This window comes from Crotalus tigris, unplaced genomic scaffold, assembly GCF_016545835.1.
Source record: "Crotalus tigris isolate CLP2741 ecotype Arizona unplaced genomic scaffold, ASM1654583v1 scf7180000024115.3125172, whole genome shotgun sequence".
NCBI lineage: Eukaryota > Metazoa > Chordata > Lepidosauria > Squamata > Viperidae > Crotalus > Crotalus tigris.
The window spans coordinates 13,893-33,335 of record NW_024100392.1 but is presented as its reverse complement, the minus strand read 5'-3'; the positions used below and the strand labels follow the sequence as shown (position 1 = coordinate 33,335).

At 36.1% G+C, this 19,443-nt stretch overlaps 1 protein-coding gene across 1 annotated transcript in view; it reads right to left on the bottom strand.

Moving 5' to 3' along the window:
* LOC120298579 (nucleoside diphosphate kinase 7-like) overlaps window positions 1–19,443 on the bottom strand; it is a 41,192-nt gene that overhangs the window by 8,198 nt on the left and 13,551 nt on the right. Inside the window, exons 6-7 of the mRNA XM_039322466.1 lie at window positions 18,120–18,221; window positions 5,771–5,878 (exon numbers count right to left, since the gene is read on the bottom strand). Coding sequence (XP_039178400.1) covers window positions 5,771–5,878; window positions 18,120–18,221 — 210 coding nt within the window. The remainder of the gene's footprint in view (window positions 1–5,770; window positions 5,879–18,119; window positions 18,222–19,443) is intronic.

Here is a 19,443-nt window from a genome sequence, read left to right as displayed (position 1 = left end):
CATGACAAGACCAGGCATTGCTTCACTTCACATGATTGATTCTCTTGTTTTACTAATAAAAATGCACTGCTGAGGAAAGAAGAATAAATTCCAAATTGCTTAAAGACTCGGTTGCATACTTGCTCAGAAGTTAATATGTAACAGCACCCTTCAGCAGCAATCCTAGACCCACTTACCTGGGCATAAGCCTCACTGAATTCAGTGGAGCTTACATCGGAACAGACACAGTACAGCACTAAAAGACCTTTGTTCAGGATATGACATAATGGAATGTTAGGCAAAGAAAGTGTAGGCTTTCAGCCAGCTGAAACTTTGTAGAGTTAATCATTTACACACTTTTATTATCTTTATATAAAAGAAAATTGCAGGAAACAAAAATGATTTCAATATTTCTTTTGATGTAGTTGAACTCATTTTACATTAGAGTTTAGAATCATCTTAAAATTATGCCCAACAAAAGTTATGATTCTAGTTTAATCTGAAAAAGTCCTATCTAATTGATACATAGGGAGGGCTAGATCAAATATAATGCAAAAAGGGAAGACTTTTGCTTCCTCAGTGCTCCCCCCCCCCCCCCGGTTATATGAACCCCCTCCCCTGTTCAACATTAGAAGTGCTGCTGAGATAGCTCATTATGGAATGTGATTTTCCCCTACTGAAAAGTTGTTCCAACTTTCTTCTGAAAGCTGCTTTTGAAATCCCCTTCAGTTTTAAAAGCAGTTGCCATTTTCTATAAAAGGCTGCTGTGAAAGAAAAGCTAGCCTTACAACATTTTGATTTACATGAAAAATTGTACAATTTTTGGATTCAAACTATAATTTTAATTTAATCATGAGTTTGAAAGGCTTTTTCTAAAAGATTTACAATTCCACTTTGCAAGCGAGACCACACAGAATCAAATCACTTCAGTATTTTGGGTTCAGTTCCCTGCTTTTTATTGTAGTTCTTATGTATAGTGACTTAAAAGTTTGCCCTGCAGATTTCAACCGAAGTAACCTTCAGATATATATGTAGAGCAGGCATGAGGAACTTAACTTTTTTTCTTAACAGTAAAATAAGTGCCAATACTATACTAATGAAAGACTTTACATAAGATGCCCCTCCACAGTAAATACTGAAACTTAATGTCTCATCACTTTTCCAAAAGAACGTAAAGGACAACGGATACCTGATTGGCTGATATTTTTCTAACAAAGCTCCTTATTCTTCCATAAACATTACAATTCCTAGAGTCTCATATCTAGGATTCGGAAGGGTTAAGCAGTTCTAAAGCTCACTGATGTATACCAAAACCTCTTTGGAAAAGAATCATGTTGTATTTTTTGTTCATGTTTGTTGAGAACCACATGGAGAGCACTATTATTAAAACAGCAAGAGGTTGCTACAGATCTCTCCCTTCTGTCACCTGCACCCTAGTGGAGTTCTGATGTTACCTAGTTAGGTAATGAAACATCTTCAAGCAAATAATCAAGCTCAGAGAGCATCACAAGGAACTGAGAGCATGATTGGAAAACACCTTGAAATGGAGAGCCACAAGGGAAACACCAAATTGTGACAGGAAGCCAATTAGTTTTCCTGCATTGGTAGAGGCATTGAGAGAGGCAACTTTTAGCAATGGCCTAGAAAATCCTTCATGCATTTTTTTGCTAATAAATCTGAATCTAAACCAGCTTCAACATTTTTCAAGACATCTCTATACTAGAATAATATATCTGTAAATCCCATTGAGGTAAGGTTTTATCTGAAATTGACAAAAAAAAAAAAAAACAGCTTTATTTTTTTTAAAAAAAATATTCTGCCAAAAGTTTATTTATTTATTTGATTTCTTTAGTTGCCCATATCAACAAGTGATTGGGCATCATAAAGTTGATCCACGAAATATGCAAACTTAGAAATGTTTACTAAAAAGTAAAGAAACAAAGCCAAAGCACTGTCAAAACACTGGAAAATTCTAAAGTTATAAAAATTATTAAGTGTTCTCTTTTTAACACATGCATGCCTGAGAAGCTAAATGCTTTTCTACTATTGCAAAAAAAATCATTATTTTCATAGTAATAATTATGTTTTGGTATTTGTGCCTTTCAGCACATTTCTATTTGTGTATACCCTCTAATCTTCCTGCTTCTGTTCATCCTTAACCCTCTGAGCAACTCTAATGCTGAATGCACTGACTCCTTATCTTATTTTGAATTATTGTGATGACAATGTTAATGTACTTGATACTTCAGACTGTGCTTCAGCCATGATTCAGCTGGGCATCTGATGTTGTCTTGGACCAAGCTGTATTGAGCATTAATTCTGAGAAAGTACGTACAAAAATTGTTGCCATCATATCAAAGTAACCATACAATATTAATGATATCTACTTTCTTTCCTAGAAGCATGAAGTCATACTATCATACAATTAGAAATGGCCATTTAGCCATTGAACCCAAGCCCGTGCTCTGTGTAGGAATCTAAATTAAAATTTCTGCAAGAGAAGGCTGTGTAGTCATTAACCAATGAATGTGAGTATATAATTTCTCTGGGCTACTGGTACTACTATCAAGGTCCTCTTGCTAATGGTACTTCTTTTCCCTTATATTCAATTAGAATCTACTTTCCTATAGTTTCAGAATTCTTACTCTGTTGGCTACAACATCCCCTGGGAAGTTGCAAAGAAATCTGAGAGGGATTTTAAATTCTTTTCTGTGCTGGCAGGTAGAACATCCAACTGCTTTTACAGGCCCAGGTGATTATTTTTTTCTCTAAGAACCACATTTCACATCAGAATTAAAATTAAAAGGATAATCATTTCTCTATAGCACCAGTTTACTTATCTAAAAAATAATACTAAACCTTGGAATATACTTACATTACTACCTCTTTCTGGAATCTACACTGTCAAAGTGCATGACTTTCAAGTGAAAATGTTATTCAAAAGATATTAAGATGCATATTAACTATAGTCTTTGATTCAGGAAGCTAAAGATGATCTAAAAATACATGTGACATTACTGTAATGATACTAAAAAAAAGAAATAGAATAGCAATTCAACTTTTATGAATGAAAATGAGAAAATAATGAGAAAGCCATTAGCATTTTAATTCCTACTCCTATTTTCCAGCTCAAATAAATCATGGGAGAGTTATTTATTAACTTCACTTTACTAAATGAAATCATTTTCACAAGGAAAAAGCCAAGAGTTCAGGGTCAGACTATAATGAAGGCTTTGCTGATGATCAATATGCATGTGTCCAAAGTGTGTGAGTATAATACAGAATATATGCACATGCATAAAACATAATTTTGAGGTATACTTTCTTTCTTATACTTCCTTTTTGTCAAAGCACTCACCATATTTCCATACTGTATTTTAACTGAGTTGCAAGACTGATCCAGAATAATGTTCAAAGCAATTCTCCTGAACCTAGAACTACTTTACTTAACTACAAAATCCAGTCCAAATTTTCAGACCACAGTCCTCCACTTAACAGAATAACAGAGTTGGAAGGGATCTTGGAGGTGTTCTAGTCCAACCCCTGCTCAAGCAGGAAACCTTATACTTCACTACTTATTCTCTATATCCACTTCACCAGATCCATCCATGTATCTTAATTTCTTTTGAACCTGACTACCCAGAGTGTTTCACTTTCACTAACTTCCACTGAGAAAAGCTGAATGTTACTAAGGGCCACATTAAACCACTACCTGATATTATATGTGCTGTGAAAAATCTGTAACTTCCAATCTGCTTTCTTGCCATTTGAATTATTAGCAATTATGGTAGTCCATAAAGAAATTCACTTTAAAGAAGTTAACCCTAAATGTCCAATGCCAAACCTATTCATTTAATCATCTCTTAAATCAATAATAGTACAAAACAGCTATGGTTTCTCTATTCTGGTTAAAAAAAAAAACCACTCACTTCCATCAGTCTCCTCTTTATTACTGAGAATAGTACAAGCTTGCCTAATCAGCAATTACACAAACTTGACTTTCTAATGTGTAATAACAAACTGGAAGATAATAGCAAGTACCACAATATATTTTAACTATGCAGGACCAATTCTGAAGTGCCTGTGTTTAACACAAGCCACATTTTTGTGACATTTGCCTGAAGTCACAAGCAAGGGGTAAGCATTACATATTTATTTCAGCAAAGAATCTCAAATAATGAATTTCAATCATCAAGAAATCTGAAGAGTATTCAGTACTTCAATTATATATACATTTATGCAACACTGATAAGTCATCTATTGCCAGTGTTGGATGAGGTGCAGTTGTGAGATGAAAAGTACCGTATGTAATATATAAAGCACTTTTTTCAGGTTAGCTGAGTAAGGCAACACTATATCAAGCTTACAATATTAAAGTAAAATGCAAATTAAAGAATCAGAAAGCTTGAAAAAAACAGTGCTACCATGCTAATCACATTAGAAATTATGGTAGCATAGCAAGTCATGACATTTCCCCTGGGGATTAATTATCCAGAAAAACCAGGTGCCAGATAGATAATAAAAACTGGGAACATCTGTCCTATTTAGGTAAGACAATAATTCTATGGCATCAATCCTACAATATCAGCAAAAGTAAATTTATTTTAAGTTGCAGTTAATGTAGCAATATTGTTATATACATACATGTGTACCTTTTTAATTAAGCAACATTATGCAAAGTGGAACAAAAAAAACCAGTAAAAAGAGAAAGATTTATACGATCTGAAGACAAATCATCTCACCAATACTGTACTGGTGAAATACAGAGCACCCCAGATAATTTTATTCCTTCCTGCTGCTTGCAGACACTAATTCTGACACAACATACATATATTATTGCTAGATTTTGCACAGCAGTGATCAGAATCCATGCCTCAAACTATCCTTAATGAGTATTTGATTTATTAGTTGAGTTTTGTATTGATAGATTTAGTTAACCATATATTGATTTTATGTGTTTATACTCTATATTTCATAATCTCTTTTTATAAGGTTTTAAAAAGAGTGTGTGAATGTGCGCGTTTGTGTGTGTATTGGTTTTTTTTAACTTTGAATATTTCATATTCTTTTTGGCTTTTAAAGTTTACTCTTCCTATCCTAGTTTATGATCATAATAAAGATTTGGGGAAAAATAATAATAAAATTAATTAATAATAAATTTTAAAGCAAAGAAATTAGGCTTGAGATCAGAAAAAAAGAAAAGGAAATATAGCACTGCAATGCCATGGTTATCATCAGACTGATCAACAGGTATCCAAAATCCATCATGGTTTTGATTAATCAAGGCTTTCTTATAAAGCTTTTCAGAGATGTAGAGAATGTGTAGATTAAGTTACCAGTCTCAGTCATACTTGTGCCACACACAGCAATTGTTATTTTTCAAATATTGGCCAGTATTTTGGCAAGTGCTATCAAAACTCAGATTTACTTCATGAATAGTCACACTTTTTTATGCAAGATCTCTAACCGAGAATCTAATTTCCAAGACAACATACTATTGCTTATGCCCTACCAACTAGAGGATACGTGGAGTATACCAATGCTTTCTGGAGTAGTAGGAGCATGCACTCTACTGATAGATTTAAGATAATTAATTCTATAAAATGCTAATTTGAAATAGAATTCCCTATTGCAGCTAGTTGTAATATGTACATGGAGGGAGAGAGGGTTATTTTAAAAAACACATTTGTCATGTTAAATATAAACTCAAATAATTTTCTATGTGCATTTAAATTTTTTTTTTAAAAAAACCTGTAATCTAGTATAATTTTAAAAATGTACTTAGCCTTACCTCCAAAAGTCCATCCTCTGGTAAATCTGTACAATGGACAGCATTTTGGATCTTGTTTTTACCAAAGCGAGCACGGAGAGTACCAGGGCGGAGATAACGCGCTATTTCCTGCATAAAATAGAAATTGTAAGATGTGAAGGAAAAGTGAAGAAAATAATTGCATACTTAAAGAAAAATACATCATTTATATAATAAAATATTTTTTTATAAAGACTATTTCAAATAATCCCTGAAAAAGGGGGATTCCATTTTGGTTTGAGTATCATATAAGCAATTTGGTATAAAATTACAAAAAAAAAAAACATTGTATAGTACTAGTAAGTGAGAAAGAATTAAAAATATATGCCATCTGCTCAGTTGAACTCATGGCACAGTAGCTGAAAGATATTTCACATACAATTGATAGTTACAGCTTGGCTAAACTTATGTAAAGACTTAAGTATTAGTTGACTAGAATTGCTGAAACATACTGACACTCAATCTTTAGAAGTCTACAGAGACCTCCGTGCTCTCCATTTTGCCAGTCATAACTGCATTTCTTAAGAAGGATGAAGAAGGAAATAACTTTTTAGAGGCACTTAGTGTCAGACTGCTGGCCCGCAGGCCGGATGCATCATAGCAAAACCGCACCTACCCCATTGCCAGCAAAGGCAAAAAAGTTGTGATATGTCATGACACGTCACGTGATGTTGCGAGTTTGATACCCCTTACTTAGGCAATGCCTCTCCCATGATAACTAGAAGGAATCATCCGGGGAGTTGCCTACCATACTTTTAAGCATTTGGAGGTCATGAATTTTTAAAAAAATATTTTGTAAATAATCTAGCTAGTAATCTAAATTCAATTTAAGTATCCATCCCCTTCCTGGGAAAAAAATATAATAATGACTTATGTCTGTAGATCTTCAAGGAAATAAACTGACCAAAATTCTGCTCAGATTCCCCTGTAGTAGAGAGAAGAAGACTAGTAAGTACATTTTAAATTATTCATCTACCAAATAGTCACCCACATTTCTCCTTTGGTTGATTTTGTCTTGGAAAAGTCTGTTTAATTAATGGTTTAAAGGACAATAATAAAAGTGCCAGAGAGTGAACCTTACAATGTGATTGCAACCATAAAAAACACATACACAGGAATCATACCCAAGAGGCAAGGGGAACCCAAATCATGATACTGTCACCACCATGTTTCACTAATAGGTCAAGGTGCTAGAATGCAGTGTTTGTCTTTCATCAAACATAAAACTTTTCATTCAAGCCAAAGTTTTATTTTGATGTCATCCATCCAAATGGGAAGTGTGTAGTGGGCTGCCCCAGGGCTCTGTTCTGGGCCCAGTGCTCTTCAGTATCTTTATCAACGATCTGGATGAAGGGATAGATGGGGAACTCATCAAATTTGCAGACGACACCAAGCTGGCAGGAATAGCCAACACTCCAGAAGACAGGCTTAAGATACAGAAGGATCTGGACAGACTTGAACACTGGGCACTATCTAACAAAATTAAATTCAATGGTGAAAAAAGCAAGGTTCTACATTTAGGCAAGAAAAACCAAATACACAAGTACAGCATAGGTGGCACCATGCTCAATAGTAGTAACTGTGAGAGGGACCTCGGAGTCCTAGTAGACAATCACCTAAATATGAGCCAGCAGTGTGCTGCAGCTGCCAAAAAGGCCAACACAGTGCTAGGCTGCATTAACAGAGGGATAGAATCAAGATCACGTGAAGTATTAATACCACTCTTCAATGCCTTGGTAAGGCCACTCTTGGAATACTGCATCCAGTTTTGGTCACGGTGCTGTAAAAAAGATGTTGAGACTCTAGAAAGAGTACAGAGAAGAGCAACAAAAATGATTAGGGGACTGGAGGCTAAAAGCATATAAGGAACAGCTGCTGGAATTGGGTATGTCTAGTTTAATGAAGAGAAGGACGAGGGGGGACATGATAGCAGTGTTCAAATATCTCAGGGGCTGCCACAAAGAAGAGGGAGTCAAGCTATTTCCAAAGCGCCTGAAGGCAGGACAAGAAGCAACGGATGGAAACTAATCAAGGAGAGAAGTAACCTAGAACTAAGGAGAAACTTCCTGACAGTTAGAACAATTAACCAGTGGAATAACCTGCCTCCAGAAGCAGTGAATGCTCCAACATTGGAAGTTTTTAAGAAGAAACTGGACAGCCATTTGTCCGAAATGGTATAGGGTTTCCTGCCTGAGCAGGGGGTTGGACTAGATGACCTCCAAGGTCCCTTCCAAATTTACTACTACTACTATTATTATTGTTGTTGTTGTTGTTGTTGTTGTTGTTGATGATCATCGCACAGTCAGCCAGATGTTCAGACTGGATTTGGCATTTTGTCTACCTATCGAGTCCTTACCCAGGACCTGGGATAGGCAGATGTGGATGTTTGATGGTATTACAGATATCGTCGCAGGATGGAAGCAGTTCCTAATAAGGCCGCCTTTTGCAATTGACTAATAGCGAATTTGTCAATGCCAATGGTGTTCAAGTGGTGCTCCAGTTGTTTTGGGATTGCACCCAAGGAGCCTATGACTATTGGTACTACCCTTGCTTGCTTTTGCCACAGTCTTTCTATTTCTATTTGTAGGTCTTTGTATTTTGTTATCTTCTCCAGTTCTTTCTCTTCTATTCTGCTGTCTCCAGGCACTGCCACGTCCACTATCCAGACTTTTTTGTCTTTCTTATCGACAATTGTTAAGTCTGGGGTATTATGTTGCAGGTGCTTGTCTGTTTGAATTCTGAAGTCCCAGAGCAGTTTAATTTTATCATTTTCTATGACTTTCTCTATTTTATGATCCCACCAGTTTTTGCTTACAGGCAAATGATATTTTTTGCAGATCTTCCAATGCACCATTGTTGCTACTTTGTCATGCCACTGCTTGCAGTCAGTCTGTGCAATCTTCTTGCAACAGTTTACCAGGTGGTTCACTGTTTCTTCAGCTTCTTTGCATAGGCGGCACTTACTGTTTGTTGCTATCTTCTCAATTTTGACTTTATATGCATTTGTCCTTAAGGCTTGGTCTTGTGCAGCCAGAATTAGTCCCTCGGTCTCTTTCTTCAATTTTCCTGCTCTTAGCCATTGCCAGGTTTTATTATTATCTGCTTTCCCAGCTATTTTTTTCATGTATTGGCCATGTAGTGCTTTGTCTTCCCATGCCTCTATTCTGTTCTTCATTTGGTCTTTCTTGTAGGCCAGTTTGGTCTCTCCAGTAGTTAGTAAGCCTTCCTGATATACTAATTTCAGTGCATCTTCATCATTGTTCTTCAGATATTCTTCCAAAGCCATTTTTTCTTCTTCAACCATCTGATGTACTTGTAGCATTCCACGCCCACCTATTTGCCTTGGTAGATAAAGTCTATCAATGTCACTGCGTGGATGAAGGGCATGATTCATTGTCATTATTTTTCTGGTCTGCCTATCCATTGCTTTTAGTTCTGCTTGAGTCCAGTCCACTATTCCAGCTGTGTACCTAATGACTGGGATTGCCCAGGTGTTGATTGCCTTTATGGTATTTCCTCCATTGAGTTTGGATTTTAAGATCTTCTTCACTCTCTTGATGTATTCACCTCTAATCTTTTTCTTGACTTCAGTGTGCTTGATGTTGTCAGCTTGAAGGATACCCAAGTATTTGTAGTACTCTTCCTCATCCAGACTCTTAAGTGTTATTTTCGTGGGGCATCTTGATTCCTTCAGTTTTCATTATTTTTCCTTGTTTGATAGTAAGTGTGGCACATTTGTCCAAGCCAAACTCCATTACAATATCTTGGCTATATATACGGACAGTGTTGAGCAGCGATTCTATTTCAGATGATGTTTTTCCATACAGCTTCAGATCATCCATATAAAGGAGGTGGGATAGTCTGGCAGATGTTTTTGATGTTTGATAGCCATGTCCTGAGTTATTCAGTATTGTTGACAGAGGAAACAGTGCAATAACAAATAGTAATGGTGATAATGAATCTCCTTGAAATATTCCTCTCTTGATATTAACCTCTCCCAGCCTCTCACCATTGATCTGCAACTGTGTCTTCCATTGTGCCATCGATCTTTGCACAAATTTTCTGATGTTTCTACTGACTCCTGTTATTTCTAGGCACTTATTATCCAATCATGTGGCAGAGAGTCAAATGCCTTTTTGTAGTCAATCCATGCCACATTCAGGTTGGTCTTCCTTCTCTTGCAGTTTTCCAAGATCATTTTGTCTATTAGGAGTTGATCTTTTGTTCCTCTGCTGTTGGGGCGGTTTCCTTTCTGCTCAGGTGGAAAGAGATTGTTTTCAACTAGATGCTGTTGCACTGCATCAGCTACTACACCAGTCAGTAATTTGAAAGTTGTTGGTAAGCAGGTAATTGGCCTGTAGTTACCTGGTGTTGCCCCTTTTGCTGGATTTTTCATTATTAGGTAGGTTTTCCCAGTTGTTAGCCACTTTTCAATTTCTCCTCCTTGTAGTATATTGTTGAACTGTTTGGCAATGAGTGGGTGTATAACAGTTAGATGTTTCAACCAAAACCCATGCAGTTCATCTTCACCTGGTGCTGACCAATTTTTGATTTTCTTTGCTCTTTTTTCTACCATTTTTGTTGTTATTACTAGTTCTTTCATTTCAACTTCTGTTTTATTTGCATCCACCTCTTTTAACCAAGCCGCATCCTTGTTGTATTTCTTTGGGTTATCCCATATCTGCTTCCAGAACTGCACTGTTTCTTCCTTGTCAGGTACTGACTGATTCCTTGCAGTTTCTCCATTGATGGATTGGTAGAAACGTTTCTGATTGGATTGAAATTGGAGGTTCTGCCTATAGTTTGCAATTCGAGCTTCATATCTACTGATTTTCCTGGCTATAGCTGTTATTTGTTGCTTTATTATTTCCAGTGCTTCCTTGATCTTCCTTGTTTCTAAGTGGTATTTCTTGATTAGGTATTCTTTGGTCTTCTTGTTCTTCAGCTTCTTTTCTTTCATCTGTTCTAGCTTGCTTGCATGTGATCTTAACTTGCTGATCTTATTTTCTAGTCTAACCTTCCATTTTTGTGGTGCACTGTTTGTTTGTTTTTCTTCTTTGTTGATTTTGCATCCCAGGTATTCTGTTATAACTGCAGCTGTGCTGTACATTAGTTGGTTTGTTTCTTGCAATGAATTGGTGCTTATACTTGATATTGCAAATATTGCATCTTTTAATGCTTGTGCTAGCTGTTTCTTTGGAACAAGCTTCAATGCAGGTAGCCTTATTCTGTTGTTTTTGTGCTGTTCTAGATGCTCAGTTATTCTTTGTTTCAATTCTTTTTTTTCTTTAGTTAGAGGGTTTTGTTCTTCCTGAGGTAGAGGTGCCTGGTTTCCAAATGAGAACAGTTGTATATCTCTGCTAGATTCCTTCACTGCCAACTCCCCCTGGTTTGCCTCTACATTCTGAATTACTTCTGGTAAGGCTTTGATTTCTTTGCCATGGGTAAACCTTTGCAGTTCGTCCAATTCTGTTTCTGTGAATATTTTATTTCGTGTTATAAATCGGCGTTGATCTGCTAGTCTCTGTTCTGTTATTTCTGATTCTGGATGTTGTTCTTTCAGAACTGGTGCATTCGTTTTAGATATCCTCTTCTTGTTGAACTTGATCTGAAGTAACAGATCATTATTTCTTTGTTTTCCATCACTGTGTATTTGCGACGGGTAAACACCTTTTCTTCCAGTAGTTCTGCAGCTGCTGGCCCTGGTTGCTCAGCCAACAGTCCTGAGTCCTGTAACCCATTTTTCACCAGATATCCAGGAACTATCTAGTGTGGACCTTGTTAACCTGGGCGATGTCCGAGCCGGTATGGCATTCTGCAATTTACGTCTCACCATATTTTTTATGGGAGAGACACTCTTTGTCTGACTCCTCTGATGAGACCTGTCCAGTATGGTTGAACCTCTGGCATAGCTCTCATCTTCCTCAGAGTACACAAGCCCCACAACCACGTCAAGGTAGTGCCTCACTGGGGGCTGCTTCTTCTTCTTCTTCTTCTTCTTCTTCTTCTTCTTCTTCTTCTTCTTCTTCTTCTTCTTCTTCTTCTTCTTCTTCTTCTTCTTCTTATTATTATTATTATTATTATTATTATTATTATTATTATTATTATTATTATTATTATTTTCAGGCTTATAATCCATTTGATTGATATCAGCCTTTTAAGGTAGTCCAGACCAGAAACCAAAATTATAAGTCCTAATACCATATTTATTATACAGTTGCAATATCCTGGAAATCTGAATGTGTCTCTCCCCTTCTTGCCTTTACATTCCAGAGAATGAGGAAGGTCATTTCTGAGTTGCTTCCTCAAATTACATTCCTGCTTTGGATTTATATTTCGTCTTGGCTACAGTTCTTCCTCTTGCCTCTCAAGGTTATTCTCATAGCCTACAGCAGTTCCAACCCACAGGCCACAGGCCATATGTGGCCGTGACAGCTAATAATGCAGTCCCACAACATTGTAATAAAAATATTAAAAAATAAAGGAAGTTTGTTATTATATATTTTATCTGCAGTCTGAGACAATTCCTCTTCGCTCAATAAATCAACCCAGATTGGATTCTGCAATTTTTTTTTACTTGTTTGCTTTCAGAGAAATATGTATGGCAGCTAGAAATGAGAACAAACAAATTTAATTAATAAATAAATCTCAGAAAAATATGACTTCAGGAAAAATGGAAGCCTGTGAGGCAATATTTGTGAATCTTATTAATCAGCTCTATATGCTTCACAACTCAGGGCAAAACCAGAAATTGCAGCCTTCTCCTATTAGATACCTTCTTTATATTTTGGACCATAGCCATCAAATACAGTGAACTAAATTTTCAAATATGTTTACCAAGAAGTGAAAAGAACTGCAGTTTAATATGCAAGGGAGATATGATATTGTGCACAAATATGAAATTAGTTTTCATCATTTTAATAAAAGATTTTGTAGTCTGTGTGGTTTCAAATAGAGTTCAACAATTAAATTGTCTATCATTGACAAAACTATCTAGTAGATGTCCGAAATCTAATATTTGTGTTTATATGTTATGCTGATCATGATGTCTGACTCATCACATCTTTTTTTAACAGAGACAGAATGACATACTAACTGCAGTCTCATATTGATCTGATTTTTTATGCTGACCTACAATAGCCTTGGTACTGAATGAAAATACTTTTCTTTCTTTGCTTTGCATCTATCTATCTATCTATCTATCTATCTATCTATCTATCTATCTATCTATCTATCTATCTTATCATCATTAAATTCTGATTCCTGTAACCTTTAATGGGGAAAACATGCACCATAGGACAAAATCTTTTGAACCAAGGCACCTTGAATGGACTATCTTATAGACTGCCTCGGAAATGTAAGATTTAGGACTCCTGTGGAATTGAAATTTGGCAAATGTTATAACACATTTGATGATATAAACATTATCATAAAGCAATTTATGACCTAACTCAAAATGTCATAAAACATTTTCTGTGCTCTGTTTGATTGTGCTATGCATGGGCTATTTTCAAGTGAGATACATCTCTGAATGTATCCCAATTTTTCCAGTGAAGGCAGTACATTAGAAGCTGTGTCACTGAAGGCACTGAGGAATCTGGTAAGGAAATATCTCTGAAACAATGACCCAACAGGGTACAGGTTTTCTAGTATATTACTAAAACTCTCCTGTTGTAACTTCCAATTGTAACTTCCAATTGGGCATAATGCTGCTTCATAGGGAAACAATTTTTTAATCAATGTACCTTAAATGAGCTAACTTACAGAGTATATTCAAAATCTGAGACCCATTACTCCCATGGGATTGAAATTTGGCAAAGTTGTGCCCATTTCAATACTGCCACACTGCCACACTGATAATAATCATTTCCAACACTCCCTGCCAGCTTCCCATAAGAAAAGTAAATGGGAGAGCTTCTGGTGAAGAAAATGGCAGACTGAGTGGCTCCCTCAAATGGGAAGTGACTCCATAACTGAAGTGGGGTTCGACCAGAACTTGTAGCCTAAATAATTTTATAGATTTAAGAAGAATCCTGGAAAATAATGCACTCATCCCCTGAACAGCCACTCCTTGCAAGATTGCAAAATAGAGGTTTTGGCAATCAGTTAGTGAGTCAAACAATTCACACTATTTAATACACTACAGAAGTACCACATATAATGGTTCATTTTAAAGCAAAAAAATAATATATTTTATATTTGTATCTGTACCAAAGAAAGTTGGAAGCTACCCTTTTTCTATATTTTTCTTTTCTTTCTGCACCCTTAATTTTTCTTTTTATCTTATCTGTTTTTCCTTAATTTTTTCTTTCTGTTTTCTTGTATTTTATCTTTTATTGAAATTTCATAAAGTCTTATAAAAAGAAAAGTCAATGGGGCAGCCATCAACAGTCAGAAATCACTTTTGCTTTTTTGTCCACCTGTAGTCATTCTGTTTCTTAATTTAATAAAATATCTCTGAAATCATAACTCAATGAGATATGGGTTGTCTAGAACTACCTAAAAAGCTATCTAGTTTATGTGATTGTAATCACAAAAACCTCTATCTTCAAATCTACAAATCTTTGAAACAAAGTTATTACAGTTCTGAAACTAACAGAAATAAGATAGTTAATAGAAAACAATTGCATTGTTATTAATATAGCTGTATTTTAATAGTTGTATGATTTCTAAAATAATTATTTTAACTTGCATAGACCTTTGAAGGTGTGTAATATGCAAGTTTTAATATTCAAAAGAAAGATTGGTTTTCTAATACTTCAGGACTTTAAAACTGAAGTTGAAATTAAGATATAGTTGCTAGCTAAAGTCACTTAGGTCAGACATGTCAAACACAAGGCCCGGGGGCCGGATGCGGCCAGCGAAGTGGTTTCATGTGGCCCGCGAAGCCATCCTGAAAACAGTGAGGGAATGGCCCCTGTTGCCTTGGTCCTGGCCCAGGCCATCTGGGAGCCAATGTACAATTTTGTGGTGGCCATCTATGCTGAAACCATTCAGTCTTAGCTCCACAAGGCCGTCTGGAAACAGCAAGGGACCAGCCTCTGCCGTGTCGGCCCTGCCTCCTGGGTGCATGCTGGGGGCGTGTCACCTTTGTGAGGAATGAAGAAATGCACTATTGCCTGGAAGTGGCCAGCAAATGGCTCTCGCCTACTTCACATATCCGGCTTGATGGGCTCTGGGGGAGGGGTTTCAGCAGGCTCTTCCAGTGAACTATGCCTTGGCGCTTGCCCTGGTCCCACCCCCTTCTGCCAGAGACCCTCAGATCTGTCCCACTCCTGCCCAAGCCCCCACAGGCCCCCTTGGCGCGAATGATGTAGAGCTGGCCATGTCCACCCAGTAGGCCACACCCACTCCAGCCATGCCCATCCAGTAGGTCACGCCCACCCTGGCCACACCTACCCAGTCCCCGAGGACAACCGCAATGCTGATGCGGCCCTCAATGAAATTGAGTTTGACACCCCTGATCTAGGTAGTTCATAGCAGAAATGACATCAGAAACTTTTTTTTGCCATAGCTCATTTAGCTATTTTATGCCAGATATCAGTAATTGATTTAAGGCTGCAATCCTATAACATACAGCAACAACAAGCACCAGTAATTTCTAAAGGATTGCACATGTATCAGAATGCCATGGCATGATTATGTAATGACCCCATAACATCTGATGGCAAAATGTGTATTATGAAATATTTATGATGTATATTTGATGGTGGCTCACATATATTATCATTTGCCTTGCCACTCCTCTCCCATGTTTACAGTATAAATTGATAGATATCTATTCAGATGGAAGTTCTACTGAATTTAATGGTTTTAAGCTTACATAAATAGGTTAAGGATGGCAGTCTAATCTAGAACTAGAAAAGCTCACTTTTGAAAAAAAATGGTATCAGATATTGTAATGGTTGTTGCTTAGGCAATATAACTGTTATCTTGATAGTTTCTAGCATTTTTAATATTTAACATTTAATCACTGATATTTCATGTTTTAGCACCTAAATCTTTAATTTAAAATTAGGGAATGCAAGATAGGTTTATTTCAAAAATTGTAAAAGTGGACCAAGAAATAGTTATTGTACTGGAGTGAGATCTAAATGCAACAAATAAATAAAGCAAAATTATTAAAATCATCTATGGATTATATACAAGAGATTAGTTTTGCATTAACATAATCAATTAAAACTGTAGATGTTGATGCAAGCATAAGCTACACAATCATGCATAGCTTAGAATAGTGATATAAATTCTAAAAATTAGCAGTAACAGAAATATAAGAATAGCTAATAAAATCCTGGAAGACCAAAGGATCATTATTTTTTTCACCTCAAGCTGTTATCTTCTATACTCTACATGCATATATTTATTCATATATGTATATGCATATTAGTATGCATATACATACTACAAAAAAGATGTTGAGACCTTGGAAAAAGTTCAGAGAAGAGCAACTAAAATGATCAAAGGCCTGGAGACTAAAACATATGAAGAATGGCTGCAGGACTTGGGTTTGGCTAGTCTAAAGAAAAGAAGAAACAGGGGCGATATGATAGCAGTATTCCAGTATTTGAGGGGCTGCCACAAAGAAGAGGGTGTCAAACTATTCTCCAAAGCACCAGAGGGAAAGACAAGAAACAATGGTCAGAAACTGACCAAAGAGGGAAGCAACCTAGAATTAAGGAGAAACTTCCTAACAGTGAGGACAGTTAACCAGTGGAACAGCTTGCCTTCAGAAATCGTGGGCACTCCATCACTGGAGATCTTTAAGAAGAGATTAGACAGTCACTTGTCTGAAATGGTATAGGTTCTCTTCCTTGAGCAGGGAGCTGGACTAGAAGACCTCCAAGGTCCCTTCCAGCTTCTATTCTATTCTATTCTATTCTATTCTATTCTATTCTATCCTATCCTATCCTATCCTATCCTATCCTATCCTATCCTATTCTATTCTATTCTATTATTTCATTTTAACAATAACAAATGCATTTCTCATGCTCAATTTCATAAATCAGCTTTCTCCAAACTGGCACCAACCACATACATAGAATAACAAATTCTATCATCCCTGAATATATATTTAATGGTGCTGGGCTGGAATAGAGTCTCTCCTAAATGGATTGAAAGTGCATATAAATAGCAAACCATACATAAAATATGCTTTCTGCTTGATGTTTGTTTCCTATGCCTACAACTAACTCTTTGAAACTATTAAAAACTACAATTCAGAAAATATCAATTAGAATCTCCTTACTGAAACAACTAAATAAAATAATTCAGCTGTATATGCAGCAGTCACTGGATTTTTTTCATTTTTTTGTACATAAATTTTTGTACATAAATCAGAAGTTCTCATATCCTGTGCATGCCTGATTATTTGTTAAAATTGCTAAGGAAAAGACTAAAAACAATGTCTCATAATCTTGTTATACAATTCAACTTGCTACATCAAAAATATGTCAATTCCCAGGAGAATCACCAAGGTTATTTAAAAAGTTAAAGTCAATTGCAAGGGTCTAATTTTGGCTAGAAAAGCAACACTATGATACTTAATGCTAACACTTGTTTCAAACTCAAATGAGCAATATGTTTCAATGCAGGAGGCTATTTTGTTTTACATCTGAATCACAATTTCTTTTCTTAATAGAAGTAATTTGGGTAAGAACATTGAGAATCTTGGTTGTGGTGGTGATGGTGGCATAGAGGCAAAAGAAAAGTCTTGGGACAACAGGGAGATATATTGTCTTTTCAATAGTGGTGACAACTCAATACAGAGATAGAAGGAAGATTAGTGAGGTGGACAAAACCATGAGTCATGCCATGCTGGGAGTGGCTGATAAGAGGAGTGAAGAGAAAGGGTGAAACATGCTAATCATATTCTATTTGCCCCTTAAAATTCATGTGCAATCCCTCCAAATGTTGTTTTGTCCAAGATTCTGGATTTCAACCAAGACATTCTGGATTTTATTTGTTTTAAAGTACAATGCTATTCCTCAACTTATGGAAAGCATTTTGTCTGGATTCAAAATATAATATATTTAATGTTGTTATACTCCTAATATGTACATATGTAATTTGGCAAATTTGTTCCTAGCCCTTTAATAGATTGGAAACGAAAGGAAAATATAAGTACCTTTATTATGCCAGTATATATTTTTCACACAGGAAGAGAAATTTTGACCTAAGAAAAGAGGTGAGTGAACTGTTCTGTACAAAACTACAAGCTAAGCAAAAGTGGATCTCTTCTCCAAGCTGCTTTAAAGTGAAAGTAAAGGATATACATTCACAGATCTCACTCATCAGTCTTATTTTGTTATAAGTTGCTTAATAAGTTACTTACAGGATCAGAAGGGCCACAGTAGTCTCTGAACACTTTTTCAGGATCTACCTGTCGAATCTCTAGAGCTATACAAGGTCCTGAATAGAGTTCTACAACCATCTCCTGTAACCAGAAAAAAACCCAACAGATGTTTACATTGTTCTGAAGGCACATTATTGAAAATTTTATGGCCCCATTACTAAATTGATAATTTTACAGAAATCCAAATAATCAAAAAGCAGGGATGCAGAAAACAAGCAAACAAATCCTTTAGGACTAGACTTGGGTTTTTTATCCTAGATTATTTTGGGATAAACATTAATCAAAAGCAAAGTACCTCCCCAATATCTGAGTATTTATTTTTATAAACAAGTATGATGTGATAGAGTGATCTCTTCTAGCTTATTTTGCATTTTGAAAAGCTCAACACACTACAAGCTGCACATTTTTTCATACTGCAGAAAGCAGTAATATATTACTGATATTTTACCAAGAAAACCACACAGTTGGGAATATAAAATAACTGATGATATAATGACAGATAATGTACCCATTAGAAGGGATAGCAACACACTGCTGAAGAAGAGTTGAGAATCTTTTAGAGCAAACTGCCAGCCCACGGGCCGGATGCATCATAGTGAGACCGCACCCACCCCATTGCCAGCAATGGCAAAAAAAGTCGTGATGTGTCACATCATGTGATATTGCGAGTTTCACACCCCTATTTTAGAGTACTAATTGTGTTTATGATATTGCCAGTTTAAAGCCTACAGGATCTCTGATTGCACCTAAAGCTTTGGGAAAGCTCAACACAATAAAACATGAAAATGAATGACTAAACATCGGTATCTTAGGATCAGCAAATTGAGATAGACTTGAATTGAATAGTTTCAGTCAAAAGTTGGTGGTCTTGTTTTCATAGTTAAAAAGACAATAGCAAGAACAATACTTGGCTGCAAAGCAATCAATCACCAGATATAATCAATTAGACATAATTGACAGGTGTATTCAAGTTTATGCTCCAACTATATATACAGAAAAGAAAATGGATGAGTTTTATGATCAAGTTCAATTCGAAATTGACAGAGAATGCAAAGCATGGTGTGCTGCTTGTGGCAGGAGTCTAGAATGCCAAGGTTGGAAATATTGAGAAAAATATAGTTAGACATTATGGCCTCAAAAATCGAAGTGAAATTAGACTAGCTCCTTTCCTGTTTTCCTTTAGGAGGACTCTGGAAACTGAGTTTTTTCTTAGAGTAGTTACACTTTGAAATGATACTATCTATTGAGTTTATTGGTTCTTAATAGAAAAAGATTATCAATTTGTTATATTTCATTACTGACT